Below are 15,934 nucleotides of genomic sequence, written 5' to 3'. Positions count from 1 at the left end.
AAACCCACCCCACTTTCCATTGACATTCAGGGAGTGGAACACCTGATCAAGGAAATTGATGGATAACTTGACAGATAACATTTATTTTTGCATCATACTCATACTGCCCACTGTACTACATTATGGTAACTCAGCTGGAAGTTATTGGAGCTATCGCTAATAAAGTCCTGCCCTCACTTCAAGTGATTTCCACATTTCCACATTACAGGAGTTCCTGTGAGGCCAGCGTTTCAGATGTGATGCAGACAGTATGATCATGGCTCTAGCATTTTAAGAAAAAATTTATAGCTTGGTGCTATCCAAGCACATAAGTGCATTAGTGTAGCAGGGGATTATATAGAGAAATAAAGGTAGTGTTCATTCTCATAACTGTGTTCTGTTTTTTTACACAAACAAAAAGTCCTGTTTTGACTTGAATGCAACTCATATAATCCAGGGTGCCATTGTGAATGGGGGTAACATAATACTGCAAATAGTAGAGAAGGTCATCGAAATTGTACTCATGTCTGGTAATGTGTATTTGATAGATTTCGTTTTATAAAGACTGTGGCGAAGATGATGTGTGTGTGACAAATCTGGTTTTGCAAGCCCACATGGACATCAAAGGAACAAGGTACTACTAAGAGCATCTTAATGTAGCCTGAGCAAGGCTTAATGAGCAAATATAATTGTTTAAACTGCAAATATAATTGTTTAAACTGTAGAAACTGGTTTTGTAATTTTGTGTCAGTGTTATATTAAGGATAATATTCTGTGTGCTGGCAGGCAGCAGCCTTACGTGATTCAAAGTCCTCGAAGACGCCTGGCTGTTGAGGTTCAGCTCCAGAACCAGTTAGAGAATGCTTATAACACGAGCCTCATCCTTTATTACTCCAAAAACCTACATTTCAGCAGCTTGAGTATACGGGTAATCACACTCCTGTTTCCAAGGACATGTTTGTTTCTTATCCACTGTAATAGCTGACTGCAGTTGACAAAATGAAGCTACAATCAAAATGCTCTCTTTCTTTTAGGAGGATGGCCAATTTAAGATCGAGTGTACTGGACTGAGTGCCAACATTCACTCTTGCAATGTCAGCTATCCAGTGTTTCGCTCAGGGACCAAGGTGCAGTCTCCATTCCCGCTGCTCAATTACTCCTTATTACAGCTGTTAAATACCTTCTCATCTCGTCCCAACCCCAGCCTCTTATCTCTCTCTGTCTGTTATTTTTTCTGTTAGGTGAACTTTATGTTGGAGTTTGAATTTAGTTGCACATCTCTTATCAATAAAGTTCAAATGAAGCTGGTTGCAGCAAGGTAGCAGCACACACACACACACACGCACATATAAGCACACTCGGACAGTAATGTGCAATTGTCTTAGTTAAGAAATGTTATAAAGCAAATATCCAATTAATTAAAATGATAAAAATAGAAAAAGTAATACTTAAGTCAATAGATGTTCTATTAACTATAAACAAATTTGACTGGGGTACATTTAACAAGTATTTGAGTCAATCTGCGACAGGTTGCACTTGCTTTAATTTATTGCATGCAAACAACAGCAGCTTAAACTCTTTTTTTAAAGGGAAAAAAAACAGCAGCTTTTATAAGATTTTCTGGTCTGGTAAATAATATGTTGCATTCTTTACTGAAATACAAACTTTTTGTTGTCGTCATTGTTGGAAAATAAATTGTGTTTGTCCTATTCTCTATTTGGCACCTGATACAGTATGAAATTAATCTATGTATTTAATTAGGAAGAAGTTTGGCAAAACAGTGTTCATCATTTGAGGATTGTACCAGTGTATATAGACAACGAGCTAAAGTTCCCGTCGTTAATGGGAAAGGAGTTTAAAAGAGTCCAATATCGTTAAAAGGTTAAAAGTATTATTGTTAATCAGTGATATTATTGTTTCAGGTTGAAGGTCACGTATATGTCTGCCTGTCTTTCAGTTTGGTAGAACTCTTTGATAAATTTAGTTCTACTCAACATTTTGATGTTGAATTAACCCTTATTGAATTAATGGTGCAGGTTTAACTGCAGGCAAACACATAAGGACTGGTGAAGTTTCATTAAATTCTGTTCAGCCAGTTGTGTCTGATGCTGTAACAAAATCTGAGCGGGCAGACATACAGACATGTAGACAGACAGAAGGAGACTGGTTTCTGGTCCTCCAATATATTAAACTTAAAGATATAATTGAAAGAGCGAGTTCTGAGCAATGTACAGACAAAACCATTATTTTATATACTGTATATAAGTGTAGTTGGGAGCAAATGTCATGTCCTCATATGACAAGAGGTCAATAATACAGAAATAATAAAACCTTTAGCAAAGCCTCTATTAAAATATGGTGCCGAGGACTTTTGCACAATACTGTATACTGTACTGTATATACTCGTGTACAGTTGAGGCTACATAAAATCATCTATACTGAGGTAAATAAAGTAATTAATGTGTTTGTTTGCAGTGACAGTGTTGAGCAAGAAAACACTCTGTCAGACAACACCGTTCATTTACAGAGTATAGTACAGTACGAGCCTGATCTCTTCATCACCAGGTCAGTGACTTCTTCTCCTAACCAGACTCAAACTGGTTGACTTTTTTATGGATTTCATTGTACTGTATATACATTACTTATGATAATACTTGTGTTGCATTAGCTGTTCATATAAGAGTGTGATGTCGGATTTCCTCACTGCTCAGAACACGTGAATTGTGTTATTGTAATTGTATGAACCATTAATAAAACTTTTTGTTTTTGATCCTGTGCAGTGATTCCAATCTAAACCGCTATGAGGTCCATCCCACCAGGACAGTATCAGAAGGAACAGGACCTGAATTCTTCACAAATTTCAGGGTGTGTGTTATTTGTATTTCTTATTTGTATCTGTATTTGTTTTCTATGTTTGATGATGTAATTTTTTACAAACTGATGAATATCAGGGAGGGTGTGCTCATATGAATATTTGTGCATTTGTGTGTTTAGGTACAGAATCTAGGTTGTTATGCGGTCAGCAATCTGGAGCTGAGGGTCAATTTACCCTCTGTAGCTGCCACAGACAAAGCTTTCGCTTCTGCAGTGGATGCTTACTCACGCAATGTAAGTGTGAACCTTGTGTGACTGGTGGCAAGATATTTTGTCTAAATCACCAAGAAAAGAACATTGCATAAATACAGTTTTTGTGTTTGTTTGTAGACCTCTGGTGTGAACTGCAGTATTAGAAGTGAATTAGCCCAGCTGAAAGCTACTCAGAGAGACGTGCGTCCATTGCATCCTGAAGACATGAAGAAAAATGAATTTTTAGTAAGAAAAACATTCCTAAAAGCATTTCACCTAATACCGTCAAAATCACAAATGTGTTGTTTTGACATGGATATTAAAAATGTGCCTGCAGAACTGCAGCTCCTCTTGGTGTGTGGAGGTCGTGTGTCAAATCCAGCAACTACTGAAGGGGCAGACAGCCGTTATTCGCGTTACTAGAAGGGTGCATGACAACTTCTTCAGACAGGTAAGGAACACAACGGCACGCACAAACTTTCCTGTAATATAATAAAGGCTTCCAGTGAAGAGATGTGTCATGTTGTTTATACTAAAGAATATCCAGTTAATTCTTCTTTTTATACTCATCTCACTAGTGTGCAAAGGAACAACCAAAATATGTTACCTACCTAACTCCCTACTGTAAAGGTCATGGTTTTCCACTAGTGGGAAAAGAATACTTTGTAGTTTTTGGTTTCTCTCTCTTTTGCTTTGTTTTATTAACTTCAAAAGAAATTAAAAAGAGACGATGGTGAGGGAACCATTTATAGCTGCTATAACGTAAACAATAAAAGGGATTTGTTTTTTTTAAATGTTCCACAGATTTTCCCAGCTGGAATCTTTGGTTGGCACAGCATTGTGATGATGTTAATTTGGCCAAGTTTATGGATGCTAGGAGAACATTGGTATTAGGTTGTTTTTAAAATCTAGAAAGGCTTGATGAAATGACAAAGGAGCAATGTGGACTATGTGATGATAGGATAATGTTAAATGCATGCCCACAATGTTGCAAACACAATTTTAAAACAATATCAATACAAAAACAACAGCCTGATCAGGACTTGAACTGTGGTTGCTGTGTAGAGAGCCTTGCATGCTTACAACTGGACCACTAGGGAACATGCTGTTTATGCAACTCCAGTAAATGCGTCACAAAAAATACTGAACAACAAAGACTTAAGATTAAGATTAAATTATTTACCAAATGTACCCTCTTTTTTTCACATATACCAGTTAGGGGGCTGGAATCGGACCACCAGGATACCGACCAAATCAGTAACCCAGGACCATTTGAGCCACTGCGTCTGCTTTACTGAAGAATTCAATTGTAAAGCAGCTAAAAGTGTAAAAAAAAAAAAAAAAAAAAAGCTTAACATTTGAGATCTGTTTAGTGCTTGGGTGCTGTGTTTGGGAAGCTGTTGTGTCTGCTCTGATCTCCGATCAAAATTTTAAACCCTGCTAGAAATGTAAGGGACCATGGATGTGGTTGGACGTGGTGAGACTGGGTGTTAATTATCAGTGCTCCAAAAAGGGGAAAAACTGTTTTAAGGTTATATTTGCAACATTGGTTTGGGTCATTCATTTAATGTATCTTAATTTCACAAGTCATTCTAACTTTCAAAAATGTCCTTGTTATAGCTATATTATAACGTTTATCCAACATTAGGGTTCCTGTCGGGTTGCATGTAGCTAAGGTGATTAAAACGTGCCATGTCTTGTCATCCTTTAATTAACAATAAAATGTAATTGCTGGTCTAATGCCAAAATCTTAAAGCAATGAAACAAGTGGTAATGCATAACACCATTCAGATGTTTACAAAATAAAACGTTACAAACCCTATGTAAATTAATGATTTTATTTGTACTTTCTTTGTCTCTGTATTAGGCTAAGTTTAAAGCTGTGATGATAGTTGGCTCCTACCACCTGTCTGCTCAAGAGTCTAATCTGATCACACTGGGTAATGCTGGTCTTTGGAGGGAGGTGAGAAAACTGCAGGAACTCAATCACAACCAATATTACTAATATACACTGATCAATGAGAACCGTGTGGTTTACAGCATTATTGTGTCATACGTGTAGACCGTGCTGGAGGTACTCAAGGGTCGCTCGATTCCTATTTCTTTGTGGATCCTCATCGGCAGCATCATCGGAGGCCTGTTGCTGCTTGCACTTATCATTTTCATCCTTTGGAAGGTACGAGCATCAGACTATTTCTTTTTTTTTTTTTTTTTGAGTTACTGATTTTCTCGTGTGGGGATTATTGCCTAATGTTCAATACTGGTCAGACTTTAAGTCATCTCTAACACACTAAGGTTTTTTTTATCCAAAGCACAGTTTACATACCCCTCAGGCATTGTTGATTCACTCGCACACATAAAAATAAACTTTATACATGAGGAACTTTTTTGGTTCACACCACAGAATCCACACACAATCAGAGGCAAATGTTTCAGTGACCTGGCAACTTTAAACAATGGCTTTTCTTTTTCCGCAGCTCTTGGTTTGCCTTCCAAATTACATATCTATCTCCCAAGCCCAAAAATTTTTTTTTACAGTGGAAGTGTAGGCTAAAACTGGCAAATAAAACAAACAAATGCAGTATTGCAGATTGATCTTGTTTAGTACCATGTAATGTATTAAAGGAAACCTATTATGAAGAAGTTACTTTTTGATCACATGGATCTCTCAAAAAAAAAATATGAGAAAAATCCTATACATCTTAGGCACCATACTATATGCTGTACCAATTGTGTTATATATGTTTATCATGTCTTTATAATTATGTAATAATGACTGAAATCATTCAGTATTTCCATATATAACTTAAAAATTAATAAATAAATAACATTACAGGAGAATATACGCATGGCTGTAAAGAAAGAAATATACTACAAGACAGACCAGTTTTCGGATGGAAACAAAAAACCTAATGTACGCTCCTGGGATTTGCATAAAAATAGAAATAGCGAGTGTGACAAAGTTACAAGAAGAACTCATAATCTCCAGCAATTTCAGGCATGCCAGAAAACATCATCTGAGCTGTGATTTGGCTGGAACAATAACACATTTTGGAGACCCTGTTACTTTTAATAACTTGTAAAGGAGTAGTTTGCCTTTAAATGAAGATTTTATTTCACAGTGGTGTACTGATATATAAGACATCTTAAGGTTACTTACTTTTCCTTTTTTTTTTTTTTTTTTTTTTTTACAGCTGGGCTTTTTCACAAGAAAACAGATAAAAGAGGATGAGGATGACAAGGACTGAGTTCGACCGCCCTCGAAGCACTGAGCTGATATGTCTCCCATGGTGATCTACAAGTGCACATCCATTTTTTTGTTTGTTTTATGTAAAATTGACTCCTTCCCTTCCTCTGGGAGAGGAACACATAGCTATTGTACCTGCTCCACGTCCCCGAGAGAAGTAAGTGCTAGCAACAGTCTTGGGTTATAGAAAGCAGAAATGCCTTTTGAGCGTAAGCACCATGTGAATAAAACAGCAGTGAACTGAGGCTTGGTCTGGACAGAATTTCAGCTCTGTTGAGAAGTGAAATGAAATATCTCTTGCAGGCTTCGCAGGGCGCTGTAATGAATGACCTTAATATAGCTACGGCGAGGCACTGCTAATGTCAGGTTGTATTTGGATTGCAGACTTGAAGAGGGTGGAGAAAAGGACTGAGTGCAAAGAAATGCACCATTCAGGCATAAGGTTAAGAGGTGTAGTTTAAATCAAATTCAGTTTATTTATCTTTATACAAATACCAGTTTTATTCTGTTTCCTTTTGTTTCTCAGGTTTGTATTTCTCATGTTTTGGAAAAAAAAAATTATGGTGAATAAAATTTTGTAAATCATTTAAGCTGGTGTTGTTTGTGAAGTGAGACAGCAAATAGACATCCAGACAGGGATTCATGAACTCAAGATCTTTTATTAATACACAATCCAACAACATGGCAGAAGTTGCTATTTTTCCTTCTTTATACCTTAAATAATCAACTAAACAAGTAGCAAAAATACAAAGCAACCCACCAAATGTTACATATTTGTGAGTCTCCTACTCCACAGACACAAACCCAACAATTTCAGGAACTACATCTAATTAAACACCCACTGTCGTGTCAGCGTGAGGATGCAGCTGAAGTTACATAAGACTCTAGAAGGAATATGGTCTCATCCACCTGGTTTTCACTCGAATCCAACCTGTCAGAAAAAAAAAAGTTTTTTTTAAACTCTGACTTAAACTCAGGATTCACTTTATTAAGAACACCAGATTAATGCAGTTCTATAAATCAGGCAATCATGTAGCAGCAGCTCAATACATCAGCTCACATAGCTACAGGTCAAAAGCTTCTCATATAAAATATCAGAATAAGGAAAAGTGTGATGTCTGTGACTGAATTTCTTTTAAGCTGCTGCAGTATTTAAGCTACTAATCTTCTGGAAAGGAAGTATAAGGGTTTACAGGTGTTCCTAATAAAGGGGACAATGAGGGTTAATACAAATCATATAGAATAAAAATTTTTTATCTAATTTTCTCCCTTATTTAGTCCCGTCTGATCCCATCCATATGCTTAGGGCACTCCCGCATCAGTGACAGATACCAACCAGGGAGGGCGTAGGCTAATATGCTTCCACTGACGTACTGTACGTGAACCCGCTGCCCCTATCTTTTCAGACTGTTGCTGACACAGCATTAGGGAGCGGCATAACACACAAGGAGGAAAGCGCTATCTGATCCCTTACAGTTGTGTAAGCTCACAGACCCTCTTTAATTGGCTTGTGTAGCTATGATTGACGTGGGAGTAAGCGTGTGCCTCCATCTCCTTAAAAGAGCCTCCCATCTGTAGGCTTTCTGCTACGAATGGCTGTAGCATCACCTGGAAATCAAACTTGTGATCTCTGGATGATCGTGCTGAGCTCTTTACTGCTGCTCTACTGCTTTTCTGGATGGATATGTATTATATGTTGTATGTACATACAACACATTTGGCCGATGTGTGTTTAACTCACTGGATAAGAGACGTGGAATAATGATTGCTAAAATGTGATTTAATGAATAATAAAATGTGTACTGCCTGTCAAAAAACAGACTGAATATAAAGAAGTGCTACAGTACTTGTTGATATGATGGCGGAGAGCCTCTAGCTGCTGTCTCTCAGGTGCAGTGATCATCTCTTCCACCTCGGCCAGCTGAGCCGCCTCTGCCCCGGTGGCCTGCAGGGAAGCCAGGATTGCTTCTATACGCTGGGACTTCTCCAAGTGGCGTCTGTCAATCAAGCAAACAGTTGCACATCAAGTCACAGAGGGTCACAGCATTGCACAGTTGATTTCCAACTGTATTTAATATTGAGCAATTAAAGGCAGGGAGAATCTCACTTGTTTTCTTTGGTCTCAAATAGTCTCCTCTCTATCAGGTTCCCCACCGTCTTAGGGCACACACACATGAACACAATCTCATATTAATTCTTTTCACACAAAAGCTCAAATAGCTTGTATTATTTCATTTTTTCATACAAATTCAGTAATTAATTTATACTTGGGCACTTTTATGATAATGATAACACAGGGGGCGTTCAAGTCAAACCAGGACCTTTGATTCCACAGAATAATCGAACACAGTTTTAACCTTCTCTGTATTGTACCAATTTTAGTGTATGCACTTACTATTAGTGCAGAGTAATGGGAGTGAAACCTACCTTTATTTCTCTATATAATTCCCTGCGACATTAATGCACTTTTTCCAGATTTGCACTCGTGCATGGATACCATGAACTTGGATACCAAGAACGTTAATGGCCCCAAACATGTGGCAAGGTCAGGGCTGTACAGGGGGACGTGACAATAACTACCAGCCGAATTCCTGTATTTTACATTTAGGCATTTGGCAGACCCTTATCCAGAGCGACTTACATTTTTATCTTATTATACATCTGAGCAGTTGAGGGTTAAGGGCCTTGCTTAAGGGCCCAACAGAATGATTGTGGGATTTGAACCTGCCACTGTAGTCCAATGCCTTAACCACTGAGCAATGCCTGACATGTAATGTGCAAGCGGTGTTCGTGAATGACTGTGTGCACAGTTGGCGTCAAGAGGGCTCTGATCTGAGATTTACATATGTATGGACTCCTTACAGACATTTCTACAATTTAATTCTTTTTTAGGGTTGACAGTGTCATCATAATACTGTGCCAAAGTCTTTTCTAAATATCAATAAGTTTTACACTTTCATTACAATCTCAGTTTAACTTGAACAGCTATCGTATATTAGACAAGCATAATGCTGTTTTGTGTTTGTGTGGCTCACACCTTGTAGCAGTTCTGCAGAAGGAGCCTGGCGGTGGGCAGCTGGTTAACAGTGTAGAGGTAAAACGTACGGGAAGGAGCGTGGTCTGGGGTCTTTGGGATTTCCTAGTGAAAACAAAATGAAAGATCAGTTGGACTTGATTTGATCTTGTTTACCTTTCTAAACTCCTCAAATTCATCATGTTGCTGAGCATTTGCACTGTTTGACCTGTGTGTCAAGGATAACAAAAAGTTATGGACATATCAGGACCTTTCATAAACTGTAACTTTAACCTTACTGAAAGATTACAGTGAGTATGGGGTGTGGTCAAGCAGTAAATAGAAGGTAGAGTCTTGGAGAACTTTGTGATTAATGATTGATGATTAATGAGGCCCTTTTTATACGCCTCAACTTGAGAGGCTCTCCGAGCACAAAGAGCCATTGTTGCAGAATTAAATAGTTAATATGTATGTAAGAAGTCTTTTTTAGTATTATGTAATGGTTTGTTACCTGGAGTTGGACCAGGTTCTCAGACAGCAGCGTGTACAGCATGTCTTTAGCCTCCTTCGCTGGAATCATGGCGAAATCCTCCACCTGCTTCTGCTCTAAGTGCTTCTTCCGTAACAACAGGCGGAAAATCCGAGCTGATCGTGAACCGAATCTGAGTCCAGCATAAAGGGAACAAGATGCAATTTACTCACCAAAAACAGTAATGTGTGAACTTTAACTAAAGCAGAAGAGAATCAAGCTCACCTCTCCTGGACTACAGACTCCAGGGTAGCTCTGGCCAGGTTAGCCAACGCTCGATGTAGATCTGAACACAAGCTTAGGCTCAACACTTATTTACTCTTGTAAAGCTAATTTTATTAACACAACATCAATGATTAGCCATGACACATTCTTGCATATTCAGTTTAAGCACAGAGGATACTGACGACATACATTCCTCCTCCGCTGTCACCCGCCTTACCCACAAACTCCATCTGAGAGAAACATCAGCGAGACATAGAAACAGAGCGTGACATAGGGATAAGAAATTTTGCTGAGGTTACTTTATGTATATAATCATGCATGTGAAAAAAACAAATTTTTACCGGATCATCCACCAATAGAGTCAGGTACTGGTCCAGGATGGGTCTGCCGATGTTGTAACTGGTAGGGAGCGCTCGGAAAATCTTACAAAAAAAATTTTAAACACGGTTTTAAAAAAACTTTCAAAAGACATTAAAAGGAAAATCAATCTGATCCCAGTAGAGTTTTACCTCGTTAGCTGAAATGGCTTGCGTGTAGGCAGCATTAGCTGGTGTTGTCACTTCACTCATTCTCAGCATTGTCCTAACAATCTCACTGCTGGTCTAAAGTGCAAGAGAGTGAGGAACAAGATTTACTGATGCTGGCACTGAGGCAGGCGTTTAATAAGCTACAAGAGGATGTGGATTATAGTGATTTAGTATTTTATCATTGCTTAGCACAATGAGAGGCAGAGGGCCTAAAACCTCCCTATCCAATATATAGTCCCTGTACTGACCAGCTATTTATGACTTTTCTAAAACAGCGACAACAACAATATGATAAAATCCAGTGGACAATGAATAACTGAATTTATTATAAATAGTACTGCTCTTTTTCTTTTTATCTTTCCTGACACAACATTAATCAAATAATAGTAAGTACCGGTTGCTAAGCAACGTGTCAGGCTTTAGAGAGGGCAACATATGAGGCTTTAGGTTTAAGCAACACCTGAAACAAAGCTGAACATTAATCTAGAATTTAATTAATGTGAATGATTAATCAAGGACTCAAACGTGACTCAGCTGATTAGATTTTATAACAGAAAATATCAGTTCTATAAAATAGTCTTCTTGATTGGACTCTACCTGGTCCAGCTTGGAGGCTACAGCGCCGATGATGGCCTGATGTCTAAAATGTAAGTGAAATCTCTCGAAATTCACCTGCCAGTAAATTCCCTCATCACCCGACACCTGACCAAAAAATAAATTCATTAAAATAAAAAAGCAAAGAGTAAGTCGTTAGGTAGAACTCATTAAGTATACTGATACTGTAATGAATACATTTACACACATGATCTGGTTCTTACCTCTGTGTTGTCCAGTTTGGCTCTCTTCGCTCGTCTATCATTTGCTTCTGCATCTCCACTTGATCGCCTACGTTTCCCCCGACCTGAGAGACACAGAGACACAACAGAGACACATCCATTATACATCCTTACACCTTCATGGACACTACAGGATCTCAGTGATGGCTTAGTGAACTATACTAGTTAGTGTAAGCTTGCGAGACTTAAAATCCCAGAAGCAATACTGCTCTGGGAACACCCGATACGATATTAACACAATACCCAGGTGCAGATTTGATTTGTATTTCTATGATGATTTTATAAATCTTCTGATTTGATATTATAATTATTATTTTAAATTTTGTTACAATTCTGAACAGACTATAATAATTGCGCTGCCCCCATGAGTGAATAGTTTGGAGCTCACAACCTGGAACATTGTAGAGGAACCGCAACATGTTACCATTCCAAATACAAACATATACAGTACTGTGCAAAAGCACCATATTATATGCTGTACCAATTTTGTTATACATGTTTATCATGTCTGCATAATTATGTACAAAATCATTTAGTATTTCCATATATAACTTAAAAATTAATAAATAAATAACATTACATGGGGAATATATGCATGGCTGTAAAGAAAAAAAATACAAGACAACCAGTTTTTAGATGGATACAAAAAAACCTAATGTACGCTCCTGGGATTTGCATAAAAATAGAAAGGAGGGAGTGTGACAAAGTTACCAGAAGAACTCATATTCTCCAGCAAGCTCAGTAAAACCTAACAGCTGAAAACTGGTATGGTGCCTAAGACTTTTGCACAGTACTGTATAAATAAAACAATACGTTTTTTTAATATTTATAATTTATCCATGCTGTGGATTTTACTATGCAGCCTGGTAAAATGGTTTAGAACAACCCACACAGTAGTAGCAACACTACAAAAAATATTTTCATGCTCTACACTGCAGTCCAGTAGGGGGCAGTATTACGCCAATCATGCATATACTGAAGGATGGACACATTACTGTTGCAAAATGCCAAATATAGAAGTGGTCTGTGTTTTACGCAAAAGCTGTGGTGTTTTTCTTACAAATCTTATACATTTTAGAGCATTAAATGTTTACAATTTGACAAAAATAATTTAAAAAATCTTGATTGAATCACATAGTTCTACTGGCTTCCCAAAAAAATTTAAGAGTTCAATTCAGTAAATTTTTACCTGCATCATTCCTGGTCCTTTTTCTCACCATTTTTTTCTATTGTTATTCAATTGTAGCGGATCATTCCACTACCTTCTGCCTTGTTTACTCTCTCATGTGCTCACGTTTACTCTTCCCGACTGGCTGCAGAACATTATGTATGATGTGCACAAACAAGCAACCTGACACAACTCGGACTATAATTTAGGATTAGTGGACTGTCAGAGCAACTCACCTCAGCACAAGAACAGTTTATCATAGGGTATTTTTCCTGTTCTAACTAAATGATGGATTCTAAACCACTAAGACTTAAGACTTAGACTTAAGGATCTGCAGAACACATGTAGTCAATATTTAACTGCAGTTTACTGTGTGTTAGAATTTTCAAAGACAAAAAAAAAAAGTGTATGGACAAGTGGGAGACTCTCACCAGAGAGATGGATCTGGGGAAGTTTATAACAGTCTGGGTGGCTCTCTGGCTGAGCAGACTGAGGTGTTGCATTAGCAGTAGAATCTGAAGTTTCTGAGGATGATGTTCCCGAACTATCCACTGGAGGGCAGCGCTGAAGGAAATGAGTCTCCACCAACCGAGAGAATGCAGTCATCACCTCGTTGTAGTCCATACTCTGGCCATCTGTGTGCACAAAATCATCAACAATACTTTACTTTAAATGATACTTTCAGTATACTATCACTAATGGTAACTCTGACACAGTACACTTTTTACAGCTTTTTTTTCCCTGTACACAAGTGTTTCTCCTACAAAGACATTTCTCATCACTGCAAACGTCTCAGTAACTTTTTAGGTTATTATGTAGGTACTTTTGTCTGAAGAAAGTTTTTACAGTTGAGCCCAGGTTAGGAATTATTGGAACAGGATTTATGAAAACAAACAAAAAAAAAAAAAAAACTGAGACACCTTGCCAAATCGCACCAATAACATTTATAATGCATTTGCAGTAGTCTTCACCTATCTACACCCATGGCATGAAAATGACGCATTCCAACTGACAAGTTTTAGTTTAGTCACCTAGAAAAGTAAGTTAAGAGCAGCATCCTAACCTAAAGGATAAAGCCTCTATTTATTTCATATTTGCATATAACACAATAATTGGATCACCATGTGTGACAAAAACATCTGGATTCACAAGAAAGGAAAGTAGAGCTGTAGAGCATTGGAAAAAGTCATGTGGTCTGATGGTGACCTGAATATACTGAATGAACCAGGTTTTTTCCATCAATGAATTTTTTTTCTTCTGAGATGACACAAGAATATTCCCAAATAACAATAGAAGGATTCATCGGGCTCAGGAGAAGGCTTTAGGCAGCAGACTTTACCATAATCAATACAAGATCTTGGAAAGAAATTAGTGTAAAATAAATGTTTTGACATTGCATAAGATTTTTGAAACTCTGCCATGGTCATAATCAAAGCATAAGGCGGTTCAACGAAATATTAGCGTGACTTTTTTTTGTCTAGGCCATGTATCCCTCAGTACAAATTATTATTACACAGTGTAAATTATATGCAGTAGGGTTCTACGCAAGTCTGCTCTCAGTTTCCTGCTATTTGGACGTCTCTGAAACTATTGGAATTTTTTACTATTTCCTCAAGCAAAAACTTTCAACACTCCTTATTAGCTTACTAGATATACGTAATGTTACATCCTAGCCACACTCCTTTTTATGTTATCAGGATATAATGACAAATTGCTATGTTTTTTATATTTCCCATAACCATAGGTTAATTAAAATGGGCCACAAGTTAAGGTTCTATTTATTTAATTGTGAAACAGTTCTTAACCCATGGAAAAGATTTTGTCCCAAAATGAGTTGCACACACAGTTCGCGTGAATTAAGCCCCTGTGGTGCCAAAACCACAGCATAAAAAGGGCTGATGATACAAAATCACTCACCCTCCATGTTCTGTGTCAATCTATCTGCTACAGTCCTGACCACACTGCTCATGGTCATCTGACCTCGCTGCAGTATCTCCTCTATAACCAGCTCTCCCGTGTCTCCGTACAGACTCTTAGCCGTGTAGATGTAGCGCGGGTACCGGAGCATGTAGAGAACCCGCTCATTATTTAACTGGTACTCCACAGGACCAGCAGGACCCCGGCGGCCTGGACCAAACTTAGCCATACCATGCTGCACCAGAACACACAGACACTTTTTTACCTAGTAAAGAACAAGCACAGAGAGAACAGGATAGATAGATTTGTTTCTGATCATCCATGCTGTGCATGCTTAATCAGTCAAATGTGCAAGCCTATTTCATAGGAAGCCCATGTAAAAAAAAAAAAATAGAGCAAATCCACATTCGCAAACAAAAGAAGCATATCCTAAGGTTACCAGGTCGAGAGAAGTGCTGGTTTCATGAGCCAGAGCACGCAGATTGAGAGTGCCACTGCGCAGGAGGTGAACGCCGACTTTCTCCACCACTTCACCAAAGTGCTCTCTCAAGAGGAGACCGCACAGACGCATCTCCTGAGCGGTCATCTGTAAGTCGCAAAGGGATATGAATAGAACCTCTGTAACACTGTGTGACTGTGTGCAAATGTGTGTAACTGCGTGCAAATGTGTGTTACTGTGTAATACTGTGTTACTGCATGGGGCTGTGTGTGACCCTGTAATGCTAATGTAATTTCTTGTAACCCTGTAATACAGTGCTATTGGGTGCAACTGTGTGTAACACACCTGTTACTGTGTCCAAATTTGTGTTACTGCATAACACACCTGTTACTGTGTACAATGTTCTGCAACCGTGTAACATAGTGTGTAACTCTGAAACTGTTTCCAACTCCTAGTAACACGGTGCGAACGCGTACAGTGGTATAAACATTGTGAAATCGCGCGCAACACTGTAACTCTGTAACTTAGCAACGGTGTAACAAAGTGTAACTGGGTGAAACTTTGTGAATCTGCCGCTGTCATCACAATTAATCAATAAGATACTTGGTGGACTATTTTAACGCAATTTCTTTGCCTAAGTGTAAAATCTGAAATAGTGGAAATACAGAGATTAGGCAGGAAAATATCAAACCGGTAGTTGGCTGTTGTCTAATGATTGTTAGCCACATTTAATGCTAGCTTTCTACTTGGACAGGAAAAAAAGGATACAGTAAATATTACGCACCTTCAGAAGAATACCGACTTCGCTTCCTCCTTTACTAAACGTTACCGTCGTACCTCAGCTCTCACATGGCTTTTCCCATAGACAGCCCATCAAGCAGTCTCGGCACTTCCGGGTAGACAGCGCCGGCCTTCTCCTATAGGCCAGTACTTGGGAACGCATTCTTTTTTCCTTTTATCGTAAGCTAAAGAGGCGTAGGAGGCCTAC

The 15,934-nt window shown here is 38.3% G+C and overlaps 2 protein-coding genes across 2 annotated transcripts in view; one reads left to right on the top strand and one right to left on the bottom strand.

Moving 5' to 3' along the window:
- Nucleotides 1-6,844, top strand: part of itga10 (integrin, alpha 10) — a 32,132-nt gene extending 25,288 nt beyond the window's left edge. Inside the window, exons 20-31 of the mRNA XM_053495490.1 lie at nt 528-613; nt 766-907; nt 1,014-1,106; nt 1,221-1,297; nt 2,455-2,544; nt 2,760-2,844; nt 2,974-3,087; nt 3,184-3,291; nt 3,383-3,496; nt 4,913-5,008; nt 5,108-5,221; nt 6,240-6,844. Coding sequence (XP_053351465.1) covers nt 528-613; nt 766-907; nt 1,014-1,106; nt 1,221-1,297; nt 2,455-2,544; nt 2,760-2,844; nt 2,974-3,087; nt 3,184-3,291; nt 3,383-3,496; nt 4,913-5,008; nt 5,108-5,221; nt 6,240-6,293 — 1,173 coding nt within the window. The 3' untranslated portion in view covers nt 6,294-6,844. The remainder of the gene's footprint in view (nt 1-527; nt 614-765; nt 908-1,013; nt 1,107-1,220; nt 1,298-2,454; nt 2,545-2,759; nt 2,845-2,973; nt 3,088-3,183; nt 3,292-3,382; nt 3,497-4,912; nt 5,009-5,107; nt 5,222-6,239) is intronic.
- An 87-nt stretch (nt 6,845-6,931) lies between these two features.
- Nucleotides 6,932-15,863, bottom strand: polr3c (polymerase (RNA) III (DNA directed) polypeptide C). Its single transcript, XM_053493761.1, has 15 exons — nt 15,731-15,863; nt 14,947-15,093; nt 14,508-14,772; nt 13,022-13,225; nt 11,405-11,487; nt 11,184-11,288; nt 10,569-10,661; nt 10,401-10,481; nt 10,238-10,289; nt 10,060-10,120; nt 9,817-9,967; nt 9,330-9,431; nt 8,400-8,449; nt 8,140-8,289; nt 6,932-7,223 (listed from the first exon to the last, which is right to left on the bottom strand). Exons 2-15 carry the CDS (start codon nt 15,091-15,093, stop codon nt 7,142-7,144), a joined length of 1,626 nt encoding a protein of 541 aa, XP_053349736.1. The 5' UTR covers nt 15,731-15,863; the 3' UTR covers nt 6,932-7,141.
- Nucleotides 15,864-15,934: the final 71 nt, after the last annotated feature.

This window comes from Clarias gariepinus, chromosome 4 (genome assembly GCF_024256425.1).
Source record: "Clarias gariepinus isolate MV-2021 ecotype Netherlands chromosome 4, CGAR_prim_01v2, whole genome shotgun sequence".
NCBI lineage: Eukaryota > Metazoa > Chordata > Actinopteri > Siluriformes > Clariidae > Clarias > Clarias gariepinus.
The sequence above is the reverse complement of the archived record's forward strand: the minus strand, read 5'-3'. Positions and strand labels throughout refer to the sequence as shown.

What these genes read in the sequence shown, in the direction of transcription:
- polr3c (XM_053493761.1), bottom strand. Translation starts at nt 15,093, where the DNA reads ATGACCGCTCAGGAGATGCGTCTGTGCGGTCTCCTCTTGAGAGAGCAC. An exon ending in GAGTCTGTAGTCCAGGAGAG is followed by an intron (nt 9,968 to 10,059) that starts GTGAGCTTGATT and finishes TGCTGGACTCAG; the next exon opens with ATTCGGTTCACGATCAGCTC. An exon ending in AGAACCTGGTCCAACTCCAG is followed by an intron (nt 9,432 to 9,816) that starts GTAACAAACCAT and finishes TGTTTTCACTAG; the next exon opens with GAAATCCCAAAGACCCCAGA.